The 22,082-nt window shown below is 40.8% G+C and overlaps 1 protein-coding gene across 3 annotated transcripts in view; it reads left to right on the forward strand.

The window, feature by feature from the left end:
• Nucleotides 1-22,082, forward strand: part of NUP153 (nucleoporin 153) — a 72,053-nt gene that overhangs the window by 36,599 nt on the left and 13,372 nt on the right. For all 3 annotated transcript variants that reach the window (XM_090039228.1, XM_090039229.1, XM_090039230.1), the window contains exons 10-18: nucleotides 850-902; nucleotides 3,991-4,120; nucleotides 8,030-8,173; nucleotides 8,937-9,029; nucleotides 9,258-9,345; nucleotides 14,735-14,854; nucleotides 16,415-17,047; nucleotides 18,762-18,956; nucleotides 19,477-20,343. In XM_090039228.1, the coding sequence (XP_089895354.1) occupies nucleotides 850-902; nucleotides 3,991-4,120; nucleotides 8,030-8,173; nucleotides 8,937-9,029; nucleotides 9,258-9,345; nucleotides 14,735-14,854; nucleotides 16,415-17,047; nucleotides 18,762-18,956; nucleotides 19,477-20,343 (2,323 nt within the window). The remainder of the gene's footprint in view (nucleotides 1-849; nucleotides 903-3,990; nucleotides 4,121-8,029; nucleotides 8,174-8,936; nucleotides 9,030-9,257; nucleotides 9,346-14,734; nucleotides 14,855-16,414; nucleotides 17,048-18,761; nucleotides 18,957-19,476; nucleotides 20,344-22,082) is intronic.

Raw genomic sequence — 22,082 nt, forward strand, 5'->3', positions numbered from 1 at the left:
CTAGGTCAGGAGTGGCCAACCTGCACAATATGTACCACAAATGGCATAGGCAGCCTCTTTTGTGTGGCACACTGTAGATTGGGAGGTGGCAAGCAAGTACTACAATAGACAGGACAAAGCAGAGGAGCAGGTTAGGCAGGGGAAGGGCATTGGAGTAGCACTCAGGGAGAATACGAAGCTTAATTGGTGGTATGCTTGCCAGAAGGGTTGGCCCCCACTAGACAAGATAATCACACTGTTCCCTTGTGGTGCTAACATCTATGAATCTGTTAGTTTAGCGTGCACAATCTGTCTTTTGCACTGAAAGAAAATTCAGTTAAGAGTGATAGCAGTTGTGTTTTTTTTCCTTTGGTAAGTGGAATGCTTAAAATGGCATGGTTCTTAATTAAAAAGTTTCACTGTGAGTCTGGCACAGATGATTGTCAATAAGTACTAGTTCTTGAATTGCCTGTGTGGTAAGTCATCACAGTTTTAGGTCAATATAATTTATTATATAATTTGCAGTCAGGTGTTTGTCATAATTAGTACTTATTAGGTTTGGGGTACAGGCCAAGGTAGTAAAATTTGTTTAATATGAAGAATTTACTCTGTCCTAAGTTTAATACGCAAAAGGAATAGATGGCTGTTAATTTATTCTACTTTAATTGAAGTTAATATACTAGTGAATTAACTTCTGCGTCTAAATGGATACAGTGACGTGGAATTCTAGTTATTATAGTGACTGCTACAAATAAAAGAAGCAGGATTAACATAAGATTTCCAACAGAGCAATTTAGCTTTGTTTTTAAAATAATTTCTCCATATTTGCAATTAACTAAAATCTCAAATTTTATTATCTTATATTTGCAGGGAATGAGGGAGAAAAATCTAGCTATAGAACTGCGAACAGAACCACCTGAAAGGTATGTCAAATCTAGAGTTATCCTAAACCATGTATTAGGATGGAGTGGTGATGCATACCTTTGTGATTTATTAAATGTAATCTACACGTTCAGGCTTTTGAACAGAGTATAACAAATAGTTCTTGTTCCTACAACAGGATGGACGATGGGTTTTGTTTGTTTTTTTTAAGATTTGTAACCTGGGAATGAGGTGGGAAATATCTAATGTTTTGATACAAGCTATGCATATAAATAGGAAATAAGAGAAACGGAAGGAGGATATAAAAATAAAACTATATATCAGCAAACCTTTTGGACTAGATACGTGTTCTTACCAGCAAATAAAACAGGGAAGAAAATGAATACAATGTCACTCCTGCAGAGGGGGCTCTGTGGCTTCTGAAGCTCAGTTCTTTTCCCTTGTACAGTTTTCTAGCTGGCTAAACAAGATTTCAGGAATTACCAGAACTGTTTTAGCAATTCTGTCCATACATATTTTTAACAGGATTAGAGGATGCAGAAATAAACCATTTCACAATTGAATTATTTTTCCTCATTCATCTTAATGTTCTGTAGATTACAGCCCCATTTTTCCTAATTGGCTGAGACCTAAAACCTTGGTCTAACATAACCCAGGGTAACACTCTACTTCCCAGAACTTAAAATTAAAACCCCAGTGCAATAGACGGTCATTTAACTTGTCCTGCAGTGCCTCACCTTCTCCTCTTTTATGATACTGAAGAATGTATAAACTCAACAGCCAGATGCTACATTAGTTGCTTGTAGGCATGATGCTTATGGTATAAGATGGTACATCTTTGCAAGACATTTTTCTGCATGTAAGTCGTATCATTTTTTTAGCTGTGTTTTCTGTGGAAAAGGACATGACTTCTCAGACAAAACACAAACCTCTTTAGGTGATACTTTTCTGCCTGTCTGCATACTGGACAAATTGCAGCTTTGTTTTTGTAGACTGAAGGCGCTTGTACAGTCTGATGTGACCATGAGTATCATCTGGCCAGTTCATCTTGAAAAGCAAAAGCTTCATGCTTACAACATTTTCATGTAGAGTTATTGGGTCCACAACAGCCTCTCCTGAAAAAGGGTTTTGAGATCTTTCTAAGGTTTTACCATAGCATGTTAGTGTAGCCATCATTAAATACAGGCAGTCCTTGAATTACAACATTTCGAGCTACAACATTTTGCACTTACAGTGTTTATAAATTGACACCCTACTTCAGCTTTATGACATCAGTTTCAACTCAACAACGCTTGATCCAATGCAACACTACGCCAGTGAACAAGTTTGTTGCATTGCTTATCTCCTAAAGAACATCTGTCCAAACTTCCTTGGACACTTTCTTTAAGAAAGCAGACAAGACTCCAGAAAAACCTGCAGCCAGGACTCCTGAGGAGACTCCAGCCAACAACCCTTCAAAAAGTCCAACCAAGAGCCTTTCAAAATTCCGGCAAAGTCACCACAAAGAAGTCCTTCCAAATCAATATGATTGCTATTTACAATATAAATACATTAAAGTAGCTATATTACTCATCTATAATTGATCGAGTACAAAATTCTGGGGTATTTCTAGTGAAAATAGGGTGTCAGGCCTTGCTTCTGGAACCAATCCCCCATTTATAACATTGTTTCTTATGAGAAAATTGGTTTCGAGTTGCAACATTTTGACTTAAGATGCGGTTTTCAGGAACCGTTGTGTCGTAAATCTGAGGACTGCCTGCACAATGTTACTCTGAGTTTGCCTTGGCTCTCTGCTTTCTCTGATTCCTTTCTTTTGCAAAGGACCTCCTTAAGGGAAATTCCAGGAAATGAAGATGAAATTGAATTGGTAATACAGATGGTGCTTTCTAAAGCAGGGTACACAAAACTTTGTAGTTTCTGGACTGTGGTTCTTGGATTTAATCCACTGCAACTGGTAAATCTCTTGTTTGGTTGGCCCACCACAAATTTCCTAGCTCTTAACTCTAGATAAGAACTTCTAGATTTCACTCTTTCCCAGAGGGATAGAAGTGTGATTCTGCATAAACAATTCATAGGTGTATATAAAAAAAAAAAAAAAGGGGGGCTACATATTTTGCATGGAGGTGCATACCTTCTTTCTTCAGAAATCTGGGTTGGGCTCTGCTGTATTATACTAGAGTATCTCAGAAGCATAAGCCTATGCCATGCCTTCAGTCTCATGGGGAACTTGACCTAGTGCCTAGATTTAAGTATATGTGAAAGCTTCTGTTTCAACAGTCATGTGTTTGGCCAGGAGAGGAGCTTCTATATATAAGTCTGTTCGTTGGGTATTTGGGTGTTGTACCCACTTCTTCTTTCTCTGATGAGGGTTTTGCTTAATCACATTCCCTACTTCATTCATTTTGTCTGCTGGCTTTTCTCTTTTACACTTGAGTTAGGAAGTCTTTCTTTTTGCTGTTCTGCCCAAGCTTTTGGCAGAAAAAGGAAAAGTGCTGATTTGTATAAGGGGTTTATCAGTCAGTGTAATGAAAAGAACTCTGGAATGCAGACCAGCAAATGCTGCCTTTGTTCAGCGGAAAGCCCTGTGAAAGAAGTAACAGCTTCTAAGGCTTCTGTTAAGCTGCGCAAGCTGGAGTTTCTGCCTTGAGCTGTGGACAGTCATCCGGACCTCCTTGAATCCCTTTCTCTTTCACGAAGGCTTTGTTTGATGGTGTTAGCACATAGGACCTTCCTCTTTTCCATCACCAAAGGTTCACTGCTGAAGTAAAGACCAACTTGAGTGGCTGTATTGAAGGTCCCATTAGGGATGTAGGAAAATAGTTACTTAATTCTCCTGTTTTCTGTCTTTTGGCTCAGACTTAAGTTTGTGTTGAGCATGGGGACAGTCTGCTTAACTTAACTTATTTTCAACTTTTTTTGTAACTGTTTGTGTTTTAGAAGAATTCTTATTCCTTGGGAAATCTAGTTGAACAGCATCAGACAACTTGCACAGAGCTTTGCGTTTCACTTTGTTCGTTAGCATAGGACATTTTTCTCTGCAAGGGGAACAGATCCAGTAAATAGCAGAGCTTGATGCAAGTAGGTAATAAAAAGCTTGCTCTGCTCATACATTGTTTATCTCTGTGCCAGCAATTCTACATACCCCAAATTCAGTAGTCCTGCCTCTAATGGACTGTCTTCAGGAGGAGGAGGCGGCGGTGGCGGCAAAATGAGAAGAGAAAGAGGCCTACACTATATATTGAAACCTGGACAAGAACAGGTTGGTGAATTTACTCCAGTTGTGCTACTGCATCACAAATATATGTATACTTGGCTCATTAGAGGCTCCAGATAGAATTAATGGTTACAAAACAGTTAGCTTTTTGAACTACATAGGCTGGAATGGTTAAAACCCTCTCTGTGCACCTTCATTTTGGGAGCACAGTTTGATTGGGGGGGGGCTATTTTCACAAGTGCTTAGTTACTCCACTGTCCCATTGAGCTGAATTTAGTAGAAGTTGCAGGTGATCCTTGCTTCTGAATAGGAGGCCTATATTTCTCAAGTTAGTGTATCAGTTCTCACACCCCAAAAATATAGACTACTTTTGGAAATTTTGGACATATTTGGGGATTATGACTTGTAAAGCTACTTTATTAACAGTGGAATGAATAAGTCCTCATACAAGAAAGCTGGGAAAGTAGAGTTTTCAGGTTTGTATGTATAGTAGTTGCAAAGATTTGACATGGGCAATAACTACCAGTAAGCAAATTAAGTATTCTTTAAATTAATAATAATATCCTTCTATATGGTGTAATGCTGTATGGAACAAACCAAGATGTGAAAATGGAATAAAATATGACGGCACTCTAGGTCAAAGTATTAAATGAGTTTGTCTTTAAGGGTATAAACAGATGTGTCCCTCCACAGCTGATCTGCTTCATTGGGCAAAAGACGTTGCCAGTTTTTCCACATCATACAGAGGCCTGATCCTGTGGAACTACAGGCAGTGTGTTCTCTGCTGACAGAGATGTTCCTGGGAGATTCTCTGGGGCATGTCCCTTTAAGTGGGGCAAGCCAGAGAGGTGCTCCTGGGGCTTGTGGGGGAAAGAGGCAAGCCCAGCCAGACAACACAGACCACCTGTGCTGAGGGAGGGAGGGAGCACCTGTGAACAAGCAGCTAATTGCTTAATTGATTAATATTTCAGCCACTGGCTCTTTCCCTCTTAGGCTATGAGTACTAGTCCCCCTTGCCCCTGCCCCTTCCCCTTCCCCTTCTCACTCCTCCCTCCTGCCTGCCTTGCTGCCTTCCAATTCCTGCTGGGGCACCATGAGGCTTCCTACCCCACCTTCCCTGCCAGATTGTGCCTGCCCCAAGCTAAAGGATAACTGGTAAGCTAACCAGTTATCACTTTGCTTATCAATTAAATGATTAACTGTTTAACGTTTCACATCCTTATTCAACCCCTGGGATCACCTACCCCAGGCAGGTGGTAAGAGCATGGACAGCTCTATCCTGCTGTAAACTTAACGTACTACATCTCCTGAAATAGTGGCACAAATTGATACCATCTGTGGCATGAGAAGGGAACAGGATGTCTCTTTTTGCTTGGCCTTCATGTTACCATAATGATGTTTTTGGTGGCACAAAGGCTATAGCTGCTTCTACCCTGGGTATTATTCACAGATTTCCAGTGTAGTAGTTCTCAGCCTTTTTAGATTCAAAGCACCCCTTGGAAAGTGGTGGGTCTTAGCTTTCACTGACCTTTTTCTACAGTCAGAGTTAAATAAGTATTAGAGCAATTTTGTTGCAGAAAACCTCAAAAGACCACAACAGGTCAAAGTGTTTGACACTGGGTTCCTATTTGAAATCTCAGGCAAGGTTCTTTGGGTACATGATTAGACTAACTCAGTAGCTGGAAAACAGTTCTTAGCAAGCTTTTGGGTGCAGTCACCCTTTGTCAGGCATAGGGAATCTCTGCTGGTCTGAGACTCCAAGGAATGATGGAAGCTAAAAGTGTGGAAGGATGTCAGTGAAAATGTAAATAGTTAGAGATAAGCAAGACAAAAGGAAAAGCAGGGAAGGGAGGGGGAAGAGAGGGGGAAGGAAAAGTCATTTATCTTGTGAATCATACTAAAGCACTCTGGTTGAGAATCACTGCTTTTGGGGGGGAGGGTAGGCAAACCCAGGCAAAGTTACCAGTGTGGCACATAAAGGCACTTTCCTTGGCATGCAAGTCTCAGGGTAGATGGTAGGGAAAGGGCTAGGGGCTGCACTGCCACAACAAGGATTTGGGCCTCTTGCAACTCCCTTGTTGACTTGCCAGGGGCAGATGACATCTTACAGGTCAAGGTTGTGAGTGTTTTTGCTAACCCCTGCTGTAGTGTTTACCAAGTTCCCTTCTTAATTGAAAACATTAAAAAAAAAATTAAAAAAAAAAATCCCAAACAAACCATAAGTGATGTGCATGGACAGAGAAGATCATATTTGTGAGGAGGGTTGGTGACAAATATGTGCCTTCCAAAGTATGGGCTCCTTATTCAATTGTTTTCTTATGTATAGTGTTATGAGTTCTTAGACTATTCTGTTGGTTCTACTGATTGAAAGAAAACCAACATAAATACAGGAGATCTTGCAGAATATTGCTGTAGCATAAATAAAAGATCTAACTGAATGTGAGGCCCATCGATTTTTTTTTTTTTCCCCCCTTAATTTTGATTAGCACATAAATAAAAGTAGGCATTGGGAGAGGGCAAAAAAGTTATGCCTTAATTTACTTACACTTAATGGCTTCTACCCATAGCAAAGGGCTTTACTATCAGTTGTCAGTACAGTAAGTCTTTAGAATAGTCAGTGTAGTTTCAGCAGCTAATTCCAATAAACAATAATAAATATATTTTGCTTAGGTTTCTGTAGCTTCAGCATTTTTTACTTAATTGTTTTGTAGGGTTTCTTGCAGTTTATCCTAAGGGATCTTCCTGTGTCCCTAAATTTTGCTTCACCAGGCCTGATTGGCTGGTGTGTATTTGAAAAAAAAAAAAAAAAAAAGTTGCATCTCCCCCCCACACACCTTTTAAATATCACCTTAAAAATATCAGACTTCAAATTTTATAGTTTTGCAACAGAACCTCTTAGCACGTGTTGCAAGACCTCCTATTTTTTACGGAAGTAGTAGGAAGATTAGCGGGGGTCCTGGTTTTTTGTTTAAAAATCATAAAAGCTCTGATGACCCTTGCAAGTTCTCTGATTTAAAAAAAAAAAATCTGTATTTTTCTGTGGGTGGGACCCAGTGCACGATGGAATGCTGTGCCACCATGGTGAGGTGCGGAAGCTGTAGTGGTGGCAGCACGGAGTTGGTACCCCTCACTGCTGCTTCGTGGGCAGGGGGCGCCTCACTTTGGCAGCAGTGTCTGCAATGGTGGCTCCTATCCAGAACTGGGTGCAGCCCAGTTGCAGTCTGGTGCCCTGCTGTGGTGTAGAAATCTTGAGGGTGTACGTGCACTTCCTGCCCCACTGTTGTGTGGCCTGTGTGCCTCTCTTATCCCTTCTCCCTGCCCCCAGTAGGTTTACCTGGAGGGAGCTGGTCTCCACCGCTGCCTGGCTTCTACGTGCATGTATGTGTGCATATGCACATGGTGCTCCCTGTCTCCAGTCACCCTCCTCTTGTCCGTACAGCCCCTTGCATGCTGGAACTTGGCCAGCCTGCAAAGGGAAACCCATGATTGCCTGTGCTTTTCTCCTTTAAAGGTAAAAATCCACATTTTTCTCTGTTAAAGGAGAAAATCCATGTTTTTCCATAATGAACAGAAAACCTGGATCCCTGGAGATCAGTAAGCAGAAGCATCCTTTTTCCAAATTTTAATCAGTAACATTAATTACAAAAAAAAAATCCAATTTTCTCTCCTTGTTTATTACTTTGTATTACTTGTGTGTGTGTGTCCTTGAGAATTAATGAGGAAAGGTGGGTTAGCAGGTTCAAGCAAATCCTTACTCTGCAGACGATTGGCGTAGCTATGAGAAGGGCCAGCAAAAAATATGCTCTAGTGGACTTCAATAGGCAATTGGATAATTTTTTAATCACTCAAATGGCATTGTTTTACATTTGGTTTTGGTACTTATAATTTTGTATAGAAATAAGAACAGATGTATTGTAGAAAGAAAAGAATAACCATATAAATGTATAATTTCAGGAGGTGGAGGAGCCAGTACTTCCAAAAATATCTTTACCCATCAGTACTATGTCATTGCCTCAGTTCAGCTTTGGTTCCCTTGCTGCTACTACTACTACTGTCTCATCATCATCAATCACTCCGACACAACCAGTGATTAACAAGGTAACTTTTTGGACAGCATATCTCCATAATACTGTACAGGATTAACATGTTTACCTTGCTACAAATCAAATATTTTTTGAGCATCTTTGCAATGAATTATATTAATTTATGTCTAAGTGAATTAAGACCATCACATTCTGATTTAGAATGAGGTTATAGGATGATTTTTAATCTAGTTTCACAGAGTTTTAGGTGGAGATAGTTAGTGGACAAGGCAGCTGTAAAGTTCCTGGTAATTTTGTTATGGTAACAGTAAGCTGAGGTACTTCACAATTTAGAAGTAGCATAAAGTGATAGAAGTACTAATAGGCAGGAATTGTCATCACCATACTTGGTTTATCACTACAATAAAGTAAACATGAAAAATGCATCAAGTCATTCTCATATTTGTCTACAGTTTAAAGAAACACAGATTTCCATTTCTAATGGAGGTGCCAGGAGCAGCTGCTTGGTTAAAATTTTGTTTAGGTATCTTTTATTATATTTGCATATCTTTAATTGTACTTAGACTTGACTTAACCATTATCTTAAATTAGAATTTCCTGGGTTTATAATACTTGGCTTTAGAGGTAATTACAACATCTGGAGAATATTCACCCAGCGATTACTTAAATTCTCTCAAATTTAATTCTTTGTAGTTGGGTACATTTCAAAATCAAATTTTCTAAATTCACTGCAGAATTTTGTTTTCTAACTTTCAATAGTTACTTTTTGTTCCAGCATTTTTCTTTTAAATTCAGTCTTGATTCTTTTAAAAACTTAGGTGCCGCCAGCAAGTAATGCTAGCAGCCCTGTGTTCAGATTTTCATCTCCAATTGTAAAATCTACTGAGGCAGAAGTGCTACCTCCGTTGTCTGTAAGTAACAATGCATAGAGAAGCTCAGTTCTTTTCAAAGCTCTTCCTGTCATTTTTGTAAAATATTTCAGAACAAGTGGCAGTAATGGCAAAGTGAACATAAGTTTTTGTATTCATGTTGTATGCCAGCAAGTTGAAACTTGGATTTCAGGCTTGTCTTTGTATGTTAAATCAAATAAAAGTTTCTTCCATTGGGAATTTAAAAAGTATCTCTTCCTCCTTCTTCAGATTGGGTTTACATTTAGTGTTCCTGTTGTGAAATCAGCAGAGCCTTCTGGATCCAGTGATAGTCCAGTGCCACATCTGTTTAGCCCAGGTAACTAAAAATTTAGCACATCAGCTCCCAAAAAAATTCTTTGGCTTTAGATCTGTTTTGTTGGTGTATGAAAATGGATATCCTTTCAACCAGATGTTGGATCTGGATGAATTTCTAGAGCATTCTGCTCCCCTTCCAGTCTTTCACCTTATCTTGCATTCAAGTACAAGTGGGGCTAGAGTGGGGCAGAGGTGGTGGCAGGGAGGGCAAGTGATGAGGGGGCAGGGACTAGGGCATGTAGGCAGAGGAGGAAGCCGTGACTCGTGTGCTACCTACTTCCTCCACCAATATTTGCCCTGCTGCAGTGTTGGGGAGGGACAAATTTAAAACAACCCTCCAATAATTGCGTTCTGTACGTGCAGAATTGTAACGTTTATAAGTTTTCTGTGCATGGAATCTAATGGGAGGCTCTTCATAAATTTGAAATCAACTTGGATTCAGGTAAACATAGTAGTAATTCCCAACTAAAGCCTTCATTTTGATGTACAGATACGTTTTTAACTACATAGCTAAAATTGTCTTATTGTAGTATGCTTCTTGGAAAATGTCACTGAAGTATTATACTTGCAAATACTGCGGAAGCTTCCATATAGTAGAGCAAGGTTTGATTCATATACTAATACTAAAAGGGTAGGTTAAAGGGAAACTTTAAACTTCAACTTTGCAGTGCTTGGAAGTTTTATGTTTTACTAGTACAAGAGTGTCTAATTACTGTAATGAAATATTACGAAAAAATTCCTTCAAGTTTTTACTTTCTACCCTTGATGTTATTTTCTCATTTGTTCACTTTCCATCTTGTTTCACAAAGCAGCATGATTTTAAAAGATGGGGAAAATGTAGTTGTAAAACAGATTTAGAGGCCTAAAACTACTTAATTGTGACTCTCACTAATTATATTTAAAAGTACAGTTGTTTGCTTAAGATCATGTCTTTCAAATTCAGGTCTTCTTGCTTGCTTATTTGATTTCTGTACCACCCTTCCTAACCAAAGTTATGGCCAGCTTATAAGAAAAGGACAGAATAACTTAGAAAGCAGGAGTGACAAGAGAACAAAGCAACTTCAATAGGGAACTAGAATAGCAAGGTATAAAGAGAGCCCCTCAGCTTAGCTTTCTATGCTAAACACTTGCCCAAATAGGACTGTTTTGCAGCACTTCCAAAAAATGTATAGGCCCAGACTCTAATAGGGCTTTGCAGGGGGCGTTCCAAGCCTGAAGAGCAACTGCTGGGAACACCCTTCTATGCGTTTTGCCAAACAGACATGACGTACTGATGGTACTAGTGCTTATAGAAGGCTGCCGTTGGTTGCAGTGATGCATGAGGAGAAGGTAGTCCCTTAGGTATATAAGGCCCATTTTGTTTAGGGCCTTACAGGTCAAAAACAGCACCCTGAATTGTGCCTGGAAAGGTAATGGGAGCTCATGCAAACTCTGAAGCACTTGAGTTATATGCCCACCCCCATCAGAAGACAGGCCACTATGTTTTGTATCAGCTACAACTTCCTGATGGTTTTCAAGGGCAGCCCTGCATCGAGCATGTTGCAGCACTCAAATCTTGGGGTTACAAAGGCAGGGATGATGGTGGCCAAATGTGAATTTGAAAGAAAGGGTCACAGCCTTCTCATCAGATGGAGTCTGTGAAAGGTGTTCCTAGCCACTGCTGCCACCTAGAGATCCAAGCGTGGCAGAGTACATAGTACTTGCACACTATAGACTTACAAAACATTTCCTGTGTAGTGATTTAGTACAGGAAAGTCTTACTATTGACACATTTCCCTTCTGAATCTTAGCAGATGTACATGTGTTCCTGGGATAACTACTCAGATCGCTTAGGAACTTGTTCTAAACTTTGTTTATTGGAACTTCATGTTTGTGCCACAAACAGGAGTTGTTTAGTAATATCTTGTATCGGACTGGGGCTCTGTTCCTCTTAAGAATGAAGTAGCCCAGCGAGGGAGCAGTGCAGGCCAGGCAAGGTGCAGCAGCTGCAGTTCAGTGGCCACGGAGCAATGAGGCAATTAGCAGGCATCTGCAGGCAGCCCGGGATAGTTGGCTGACCGGAGGGATGGAGAGGCCTAGGAGTATATACATTTGAGTTGGGAAGCTAGTTTACTCCTGCAAGCCGCTGGGTAGGAGCTTCTGCCGAGGAGAGCTACCTGGGGACACTAGACGGAGTGCTATGCTGCCTGTGGGAACAGTGAGGCTCAGGGAGCTCATAAGGAGCCCAGGGCTGGGAGGTATTCCAGCACAAGGAGCAAGGGAAGGTTTCCCCTCTTCGAGAGAGGGCTGCTTCCCCATTATGCTTGTTACAGCCCAGGAGCTTAGTGTTGGGGTTAGGACTGTAGTGGCATGTATTTGCCTTGAGCCCTGCCAGGTGCAGGCTTAAGGCTCAAATGACTGTTGAGCCCAGAGAAGGGCAGAGTGTGAAGCCACAGAGCCAGACGGGTCCGGTGTCCGAGGAGGGTGCAGCCAGATGGGCCTGGGGCCCAGCAAAGAGGGGCCCAGTTCCCAGAAAGGCCAAACCAGAGAGAATGCCTTAAAGCCAGGTCCAATACAGTGGGCCTGAGCTAGAAGGCATATCTAGAATAAAGGGGCAGAAGCCAAGGAGGCCAAAGCCCCAACAGGAGAACAACAGTACAGAACGGCCATGTAGGACATGGTATAGGGGAGGAATGGAGCCATGCAATTAACCCTTAAGCCTGTAGGTGCCCCGGTCTAGAGAGGCCCAGTGAGGGGCCTGGGAGCAGTGCAGTAGAGGCTAGTAAGGTGCTAGGGAACCTCAGTGGGGGGATTCATCTAGACTGGGGCCCATGCAAGGGCCTGTAGGCAGCCTCCCTAATGATGATGATAATAATGATGATGATTATCATTATGATAATCATAATAGTTTCATAGTTTCTAGGGTCGGAAGGGACCTGAGTAGATCATCTAGTCCGACACCCCCGCCATGGCAGGAAACAATACTGGGGTCATACAACCCCAGCAAGATGTTCATCCAACCTCCTCTTAAAAACCCCCAGGGTAGGAGCCAGGACCACCTCTCATGGAAGTTGGTTCCAGATCCTAGCCACCCTGACTGTGAAGTAGTGCTTCCTGATATCTAGCCTCAACCTGCCCTCTGCCAGCTTGTGACCATTATTCCTGGTCACTCCTGGCAGTGCACGGGGGAAGTGACTCCCCCAATGCCCGCTGATCCCCCTAACTAGTATTCCATCAAGGTGTGGTGGGTGAGAAGGGAAGGCACCTTAGGGGCAGAGCAAAGCACGGTCAGGGAGCTACCCATTTGGGGGGTGGGGGTGCGTCACAGCTGCCCTTGGGACCCTGATGTGCAAGATGGACCAACTATTTATAGTTGGGAGAGAAGCTTAGTTAGACATGCTTTCAGGCTCAAAATGCCCTTCAGGGCACTGCAGCTTAGGTTCAGGTGATCCCACCCTTTGAATTATCATTGGGTACTTATAATTTATTTAACTTATAAGCTATTGGAACTGTCATGCTGGAATTTAGGCAAATGCAGTTTCTGTCTGGTAGTACCAAAGCAAAAATAGTAACTTGATTAAATTAAATCATGTAGCATTTCTTTAAAAGTGAGTAGATTAGAAGAATTCAGGATGCACTTTATTAGATCAGTCCATAGAAGCGTTTATGGACAATCTGCACAGAAAGCCTCACTTCTCATGCAGTGGTAGTATGACAGATTGTTCTGATAAATTTGAGGGCTTGAAAGGCAGTTTTGCTTTGCTTCCTCTGACCATCCTTTCCCATTCCTGCTCAGTTGTAGCCCCAAGTGATTTTGTTTTCAGTAATACATTTTCTTTCTAATGCAAAAATGGGTGATACTGCCATTGCACATAACAAGGGCTGGGTGAAACAAAATCCATCCTACAAGAAATTGTATTTAATATAATAAATAATTGGATTTGATAGCAGCCTTCAACTACCTGAAGTGTGGTTCCAAAGAGGATGGAGCTAGTCTGGTCTCAGTGGTGGCGGATAAGAAGACAAGGAGCAATGGTCTCAAGTTGCAGCAAGGGAAGTTTAGGTTAGATATTGGAAGGAACTCTCTCAGGAGGAGGGTAGTTAAGCACTGGAACAGGCTACTTAGGTTGTAGAATCTCCATCCGTGGAAGTTTTTAACACCTGGCTAGACAAAGCTTTGGTTGGGATAATGTAGTTGGGGATGGCCCTCTTTGAGCGGGGGGTTGGACTAGCTGTCCTTGTGAGGACCTTTCTAACCCAAATTTTCTATGATTCCGTGAACTGCGTACTTCAGCAGCACTTTGTCTTCAATTCCAATTGGGAAGAAAAATTAGGTGGAAATATCAATAATTTAGTTAGAGCAAAAAGTTGTGAAAATAGTTGATTCAGAAATGGCAAGAAGTTATCTTGCAGTATTTTGAATCAAAATTCAATATTGTGTAACCTCTCCAAATGGTTTATTTCAGGGTAGTTGAAAATATTTCAATGCCATCCCCTTGTAATGGTGCCTACGTTGGCTTGTAGCTTGGACATCCTATGTTCCCATTCTCCTGTCAGTCCTTTGGCCAAAATAAAATTTTCATGTTCCATGCAGCCCAACGTAATGTGACTGATTCATGGAAGGAAGAGTCTGTTCCTTATGGAAAACAGGGAATAGGAACATGAGGCAACAGGACACCTGAGGATGATGTTGAACCAACTCGAAACAAAATGTTTGGGTTTATTTCAACAAATTGAAATACTCTGATTTTATATTGAACCAATCTCAGTTCAAATTTCATTTTTTAATGGAAATTTGAAACTCAACAAAATATTTTCCTATGGGAAGTTTTTTGTTTTTGTTTGTTTTTTGAAACAAAATCATGTGTGTCCAAAAAACCCAAACATTTAAATATATATTTTTAGATAGCTTTTTTCTATACGCAACCTGGTGAGGGGGGAAAAAAAACCTATTCTACAAGAAATTGTATTTAATATAATGAATTAATATGGACAAGCACCTAGCTCTTTCCTGCCTTGGACAGGGGTTTGGACTTGATGACCTACTGAGGTCCCTTCCGACCCTAACATCTATGCATCTATAGCTTTCTTCATAGCTGTCTCGGTATGAATTTTATTTTGACAGTTGAGTTTAAAATGGGGAATTTGCTTGAAGTTAAAAAGCAATTTTGAAACTAAATAAAATGTTGATTATACCTCTGTGATGCTTACGGTAACACACATTTCTATCTTTTTGTGAACATAACATTTTAGAAGCAGATATTAGAAAGTAGAAAGACCACATCTGTACCTTTGAGAGGTCTGGGTATCTTTGAGATCTTTGGTTTCAGCAAATATGATTTTTTGTCTTCAGTATATTCAACATGTTACTCCATGAAAGTTTGTTTGGTTTTTGTTGTTGTTTTTTTAAGGTACCACCCCTTTAAATAGCACCAGCAATAAGAAGAAAGGAAATGATGACTATGATGGCCCCTTCAAGCCTGCAAAAGTCTTGAAAGAGGGGAGTGTGCTGGATGTTTTGAAAGGCCCTGGTGAGACAATGTATTCAGTTTAAATAGACCTTGTAGAAAAACATGTATTTGGATTCAGCCTCTTGTATATGGGCACTTAAATAATTAATCTAAGATTTAAGTTTTGCTAATTTAACTTGAAAATGTATACTCTTTTAAATATTGACTGGCTTTCACTGCAGTCTAAGGGTTTGCATTAGCTGCACAGATAAATGTAGGGACGGACTGCAATATAAATCTACTCTTTCTGTTGTGTGTCCCTTTATGCCAAACTAGAGACTTTTCTTGTGTAGTGGGACGCTAGTAGAACTGAGGACCAAAAAAGGGTTTGTCAAAGTGAATAGTCAGTATTCCATTTCAGTTAAGTAGCAGTGTATTAACAGTAGGGTTGTCAGGAAATTGTTTTCCTATCCTGGGAAAATGGTTTAGATTTCATAATAGAAACAAGTCAAAACCTTAATAATTTTTAAGAACCAAAAAACCCCCTGACTTGATAAACGCATGTTAGTTTCAAAGCATTTGGGCTTATTTAGCATTCCATGTTTTTCAAAACTTTTTTTATTTCAGTGGTAGAAAAAGATGGTTTTATTTTTCAAAACAGGAGATTTGTCAAAATTTACCTTTTCTCATGTAAGGTTTTGATGAACTGACATTTATTGATGAATAAAACATTTGATCATAAAATTCCTAACCTTACTCTAGTCAAGAGGATAGCATTTTTGTGTACAGGAATGAGCTGCATGCAAGCGAATAAAATAATTTGCCTGTTCAGCTTAAGGGACAATCTCCAAAATTAATCGCATGGAATTATCCCTTTTTGTGTTTATGAGAGTCTGAGGCAGGCAGGCATTCGAACAAGCCACATTGTTGGGAAATTTCAGTTTAAACAATATACCCCTTAATTTCAAGCTTTACCTGTATTTTTTATGGACTAAGGCAAACAGCTTCTTTCTGTATGTGAGCTGGCAATTTTTAAAATAAGGAGTTGGCTTACGGTAGTACATTTTTAGGGGCAATTATGGAATGCTAGAGGGTTAATTGTTCTGACCAGTGTACGTCTACTGCTTAATGTTCAACTGCCCTGGTAAGAATAGCATGTGGATGGCTGTACAAGGTACAAACTGCTATACAGCTGCTAAAGTAAATATACATCATCAGTGACAGTATAAACAGCTTGAGAAATGTGGTCTAATTGGATATAACTTCTTAAAATTAAAGTGTGTGGTTTTCACATGGGAGGAAGCGCTGATAAGAGATAACTCCTGCACTTTGTTCACAACTATTTCCTGGCAGCAAAAGCTTCTGTACGCAGTATTTCCTTTTAACTAAGGTTCTGTGTCAGATTAAGCTGGGGTAGTCATTTTGTTACAGCGAAACCTTGGCGTTTTACCCCTTTACACAGGATACTATGGAGCTGTCACTGACAGAGCCTTTCATAATGTACATAACTGTAACCCCCTGGTGTACTATAGGTTTAATTTAACATCTGCTTTTCATTTATAAGCTTGGTTACATGTAAGTGAGCATTAAGACTTTATTTCATGAACGTTCAGGCCTTGTTTCTGGTTTGTTCTTTTCTAGGATTTACTTCTCCAAAAACCCACTCTCCTGCAGCTGAGCAACCAGTTACAACAAGCACAGTGGTTTATACAAGGCCTGCAATAAATGTTATTTCTGCAGGTGCTTCAGGAGCTAAAGAGACTTCTAAACTGACTTCATTATATTGGCAGTCTGACGCATGCAATACGTGTCTTCTACAAAACAAGACTGCAGATGACAAATGTATAACTTGTCCAGCTGAAACAGTGTCAGCAGTAGATACTACTAAACAGACTGGAACTTCACCTCTAAACAACACTGTTAAGTCAGCTGTATCTGCAACAGGGACACTGGGCTTCGGAGACAAATTTAAACCAGCAGCAGGAACATGGGATTGTGATACATGTTTAGTCCAAAATAAACCTGATGCTACCAAATGTGTGGCCTGTGAGACACCAAAGCCTGGAACAGGAGTCATGCCTGTTATGACATTACCAGTAGTCATAGAAAATGCAGTAGCAGTGACTTCCTCTTCTAGCTGCACTGAAACAACAGTCACTTTGGGGTTTGGAGACAAATTCAAAAAGCCGAAGGGTTCTTGGGACTGTACAGTGTGCCTTGTGTCAAATAAGGCAGAGGACAGCAAATGCGTAGCCTGTCAGTCTGAGAAGCCAGGTAAGTCATGGGGCTTTAATTTTATCTCTCCTTTCAGCTTCTGTCAATTATTTCTTCATTGTTACTAGCTAATCTTTTTGTCCAGACAGCTGTCAACTCTGTGTCCACTAAAACCGTATATCTATACTAGTGGTTTTCAACCTGTGGTCTGCAAACCCCTGGGAGTCCACAGACTAAGGGGCCCACAGAATATGATTCTGATCAATCAGAAGTATGTGAATAACCACACTTAAAATTCAAAGGGGTCTGCACTTCCATTCAGAACTTCCATAGGGGTCTCCACTGCCATTTAAAATGTAGGGGTCCATATATGAAAAAAGGTTGAAAACTACTGATCTGTACTGTCACTTTCTTATCCCCATGGAATACTGGGGGGAGGAGAGGTAGGCATTTAGATGCATTTAACTGTGACTTTGGAGTTGTGTTAGATGAGGATGACTGTGGCTGCTGACTGTAAATTGATGCGAGAATGCCCAGTACTTTACTGGCAGGTTCCTCCATGAGGAACGTTAGTACATTTGTGTGGGAAGCATGTGTTTGTAGTGCTGCACTTGTTTGAGGCTTGGAAAAGGAATGTTTTTACTCTAGAGCATCTGTTTGCAGGCAGTTCCCGTCACAGGTCTAGGAGTTTTGCTTTTCCTTCTTGCATGGAATTTGGTAGCTCTGTCCCAAAGGATGTTCTTCTGTACACTCATCTTTCAACCCAGATGACAGCTTGGGTAAAACTACTATTAATTTTATAAATTGATCTCTAGGAAAATGTACTTTAATTTCCCAGGAGGAGTTTTTACATTAGTGGTTCTCTTCCAGTCCCAAAATGGAAACTTTCATAAGTTGGGGCTTAGAGGCTTTTTCCAATTTTGGAGACCCGCTGATCTCTTCCTGCTCAATTGCTCTCTTGAACTGTACTTCCAATTAGTCTTCTTTAAAAAAAAGAAAAATTAAAAGTGCCTATTTTCAGAAGTGCCAGTGTCGTCTCCTCAGTGAACTAGAGTATCATTACACCAGGAGTGTTGCGACACTGGCTGTGTTTAGCACACAGCAGATCAGGGAGGGGACAGGCAGCACAGCAACAGATAGGGAAGAAGCAGAAGGCATGGTGGGAGATCAGGCAGAGAACAGAGGGTGGGACAGAAGCCAGAGCAGTGATCTGGCTGGGGAATGGGATCAGAGTGGCACTCAGGCAGGGTACAGAGCTAATTGGTGGCATGCATACTCCATGGCAAATCCCTTCCAGGCTCTTTTTCTGTCTAAGTAATGCCCAGCCCTCATGAAAGGCTGCTTGACTCCCAAAGGGTAAGGGAGGATTTCAAGGCGGGGTAGGGGTGTCCCTTTCAGTAAACACATAACTAGAAACCACCTACAGATATGCCTGTTTTCACTTGTTGACTGCTGAAAATAACCACTCCTACTTGCAGAGCCTTGAGTTCATTATAAACATAGTGTTATGGCCCCAACTGGGTCCTTCTGTGTGTGGTATGATCAGGGTGATCCAATTATTTACATGCAGCATATGACACGTTATGCAGTTGACTGCCACATGGCTTCAATTCTACCCCTGCTTCACTTTCCTGAGGCAGCAGAGATAACTGGCCTCTTTTCTCTCGTTGAAAGCTATAGCATATGTTAGGACCTGTAAATCTAAGAGGTTCCCCGTAAGATTGGACACCTTATGACTGTAAGCAGGCTTTTAACACCTTCCTTTGCCTCCTAGGGGGTTCAGTGCATGTGACCAGTAGCAGTACTTCCTCGTTCTTTGTTCCTTCTGGAGGATTTATGGGATTAGACAAATTCAAGAAGCCGGAAGGAAGCTGGGACTGTGAAATCTGCTTGGTACAAAACAAAGCAGAGGCCACAAAGTGTGTAGCTTGTGAGAGTGCAAAACCAGGCACCAAAGCTGAGCTCAAAGGTAATACTTGATGAAGTAAAGTAGTCACACTTTTTGTTTTTTTTTTCTCCTGATTAAATTTGCTTGAATCCTGTCTAGAAAAATTATTGAAACAAGGTAACTCTTGTAAACATCTACAGGCTATCCCGAATTGAGTGTGGGCATGAGTTTTATTTAAAACAAAGGCACCTTGTGTTAGGGCTCAAAACGGTGCCTTTGTGTCTAAGTGAATATCACTTATCTGGGGAGGAAGGAATATAATCTTGTTCTTACAGTATACAGTAACACAAAACTGGTCATGTGGAGTATATACAAAAATGGAGAACTGCTAAATAACTTCTCTGATCTTGCTTGGCGGTAGAGGATTGCCACCCCCAGAAAGGGCTTTGAATTCTAAATAGCTGACCATGGACAAACAAGAAGACAATTCTAGTGAGATAACTGGATCCAGTTAACATAGTTGAAGGTTATAGAACTGGTTGTAGATGAGGACTCGCATGTGCTTTGCATTATGAATACAAGATATTCTTCCTTTCTGCAGGTTTTGATAATGCAGCTGTGTCCTCAGGTGTTCCTGACCCATCATTTACATTTGGTATTCAGACGTCGTCCTCAGAGTCTTTGCAGACGTTAGGAAGCACAGGAGGTTTTAAGCTTGGAGAGCAAGGGGGTTTCAAGTTCGGCATTACATCAGAAGTGGGATCCTCAAGCATTGTAACAGGGGGGTTTAAGTTTCCTAAAACTTCAGGGGACTTCACATTTGGAGTCTCTTCTTCAGACTCTAAATCAGAGGAGAGTAAAAAAGACAGTAAGAGTAACAACAGTAATTTTACCTTTGGACTTCCCTCGGGTACAAGCAATCCATCTACTTCAGTTTGTCAGTTTGGAACGTCAACCCTGGGACAGCAGGAAAAGAAGGACGAACCTACCTTAGGAGGTTTCAGTTTCGGCACAAGTTCCACTGCCTCCTTAGCTCCAGCTGAGAATAAAACTGGAGCAAGTGGCTTTGGTTTTGGCACCAAGGAAGACAAAGATATTGCAACAACTCCCTTTGCATTTAAGAAATCGGATGAGAAAAAAGATGAGACTCCTTCTACAAAGGGAGGCTTCTCTTTTGGCAATGTGGAGTCTGTGCCTGTACCTGCACCTGCCTCACAGTTTGTTTTGGGAAGGACAGAAGAGAAGCCGGACTCTGTCACCTCCACTGCTACTTCATTAGTGTTTGGGAAGAAAGTGGAGAATGAGGAAACCAAGACACAACCCATGTTTTCGTTTGGAAAGTCTGAGCAAACCAAAGAAGAGAGTACAGCGAAACCCACTTTCAGTTTTAGTTTGGCAAAACCAGCAGAGAAGGAAACTGAACAAACAAAGCCAACATTTGCATTTGGGGCACAAGCCAATACTGCAGGTAAGATGACATTCTCTTTAGTTGTTTGCTCAAGTCTGTGAGGTAACACATTTTATAAGTCTGTGCAGCCAAATTTAATATTTCTGACTGGTTTTGTGTGTTGGAGCTTTGAAAGCTGTATTTGTCCCATTAGGGGGCATTTACTGTTCTAGGTCTTGGGAGGGTAGATGAATTATATTACCATTCCTCTCTAGATTTCGATGGAGTTGGACCCTGTTGTTTTAAAACAGTGTGCAGTATTTCTTGGTCATAATAAACATTCTTTTAGGCCTTGTCAAACACAAAAGTTGCATTGCATCAATCCTGGTTTAATTAATTATTTGCATAAAGGGAGAGGAGAGGGAAGAATAAGCTGTAAATTGCATTCAAGTTCTGCAGACTGTCACTGTAATTTCTACCCCTCAATGCAGTAAATAGTGTAAGATTTATATGTTGACTAGGCCTTAGTGTTGTGCAGTAGTCGGTAGTGGGTAAGGCCATCTACTGAGAGATTGAAGAAGAATATGGAAACTTTGTGACAGCACTAACAAAGGTTTCAGTGGTTACCTTTTATTTGCCAGCATTTTCAAAACCCACTTTTTTCTTGGATTCTAGCAAAGAATTCTGTCAGTAGCCCCAAACAGAAAAAAATGGTTTTTAATTAGGCTCTTGCACAGAATAGTGCTGTTTTGAATCTCTATGGCAGGGTTGTTAGTGAACAAACAGTATATGGATAGTTATGTTTTTTCAGAGTTCTGTAACTGGAATGCCATGGTAAGTGTTTACAGAGCTGTTTTCATTTCCAGTGCGCTAGTATCTGCAAGGAGTCCTGGCCATTCTGTGAGGGTGGGAGGGGGGTGTTGGTCTAAGGACATAGGCAGACAAGGTTGTTTGGGTAAATGTGCTAACTTCTATTAGACCAACTAAATAGTTGGAAAAATTATTTTTCGTAAGCTTTTGGACACAAATATCTTTCTTCAGGCATAAGGAGAGTCTGCTTGTGTTTTGTGTTCTCCTGGATGGGATAGAAGCCAAGATGCAAAATGTAGGTCTGATCCTCACTGCCATGTATTTGCATTTTCACAGAGGCAATGGGGAGACGATACCTACCTGTCTCACACCTATCGTCTCCCATGACCTCTAGTCCTCACTGCCCTGCATTTGCATTTTCATAGACCTGCGTTTTGCATATTGGCTTCTGTCCCATCCAGGAGAACACACAACAAACACCAGAAGACTCTCCCTTTGCCTCAAGAGAAGGATGTCTGTGCCCGCAAGCTTGCAAAGAACAATTTGTCCATTCTGTAGTGTTCTAGTTGTAAAGATCTGAGGCAAGAGAGCAAAAAGAAAATTTAGTTAAGTTTTAGTTAAATTGTAGTTAAGCTGGCTAAACTAAGAATTCAACTAAAATTTAGTTACATTTTTAAGGGACCTCCTGAGGTCCCTTCCAACACTAATTTTCTGTGATTCCAAGTGATCTTCACAGTGGTACAGTCTCTGTTCCTTAAGCATGGGGTAGATGAAACAAAGGCCTAAATATTAGAAAAACGGAAATTAGAGGAATTGAGACTGAATGCATATAGCTTAAGGGACAGGTTTTAACCCGATGAGAAACTGCTTCTGAAAAGTGGCCTTGTATCCACACTGTAAATTCACAATTTAGTGTTCTTTAAGTAAAGAAGATTTAGGAGAATATAGACTTGAGTTTGTTTGGGTTTTTTTTAGCAGAATCTAAATACACACTTTTAATTAAATACACA

The sequence above is a fragment of the Crocodylus siamensis genome, chromosome 3 (genome assembly GCF_052110815.1).
Source record: "Crocodylus siamensis isolate JL-2025a chromosome 3, ASM5211081v1, whole genome shotgun sequence".
NCBI classification, from domain to species: Eukaryota; Metazoa; Chordata; order Crocodylia; family Crocodylidae; genus Crocodylus; species Crocodylus siamensis.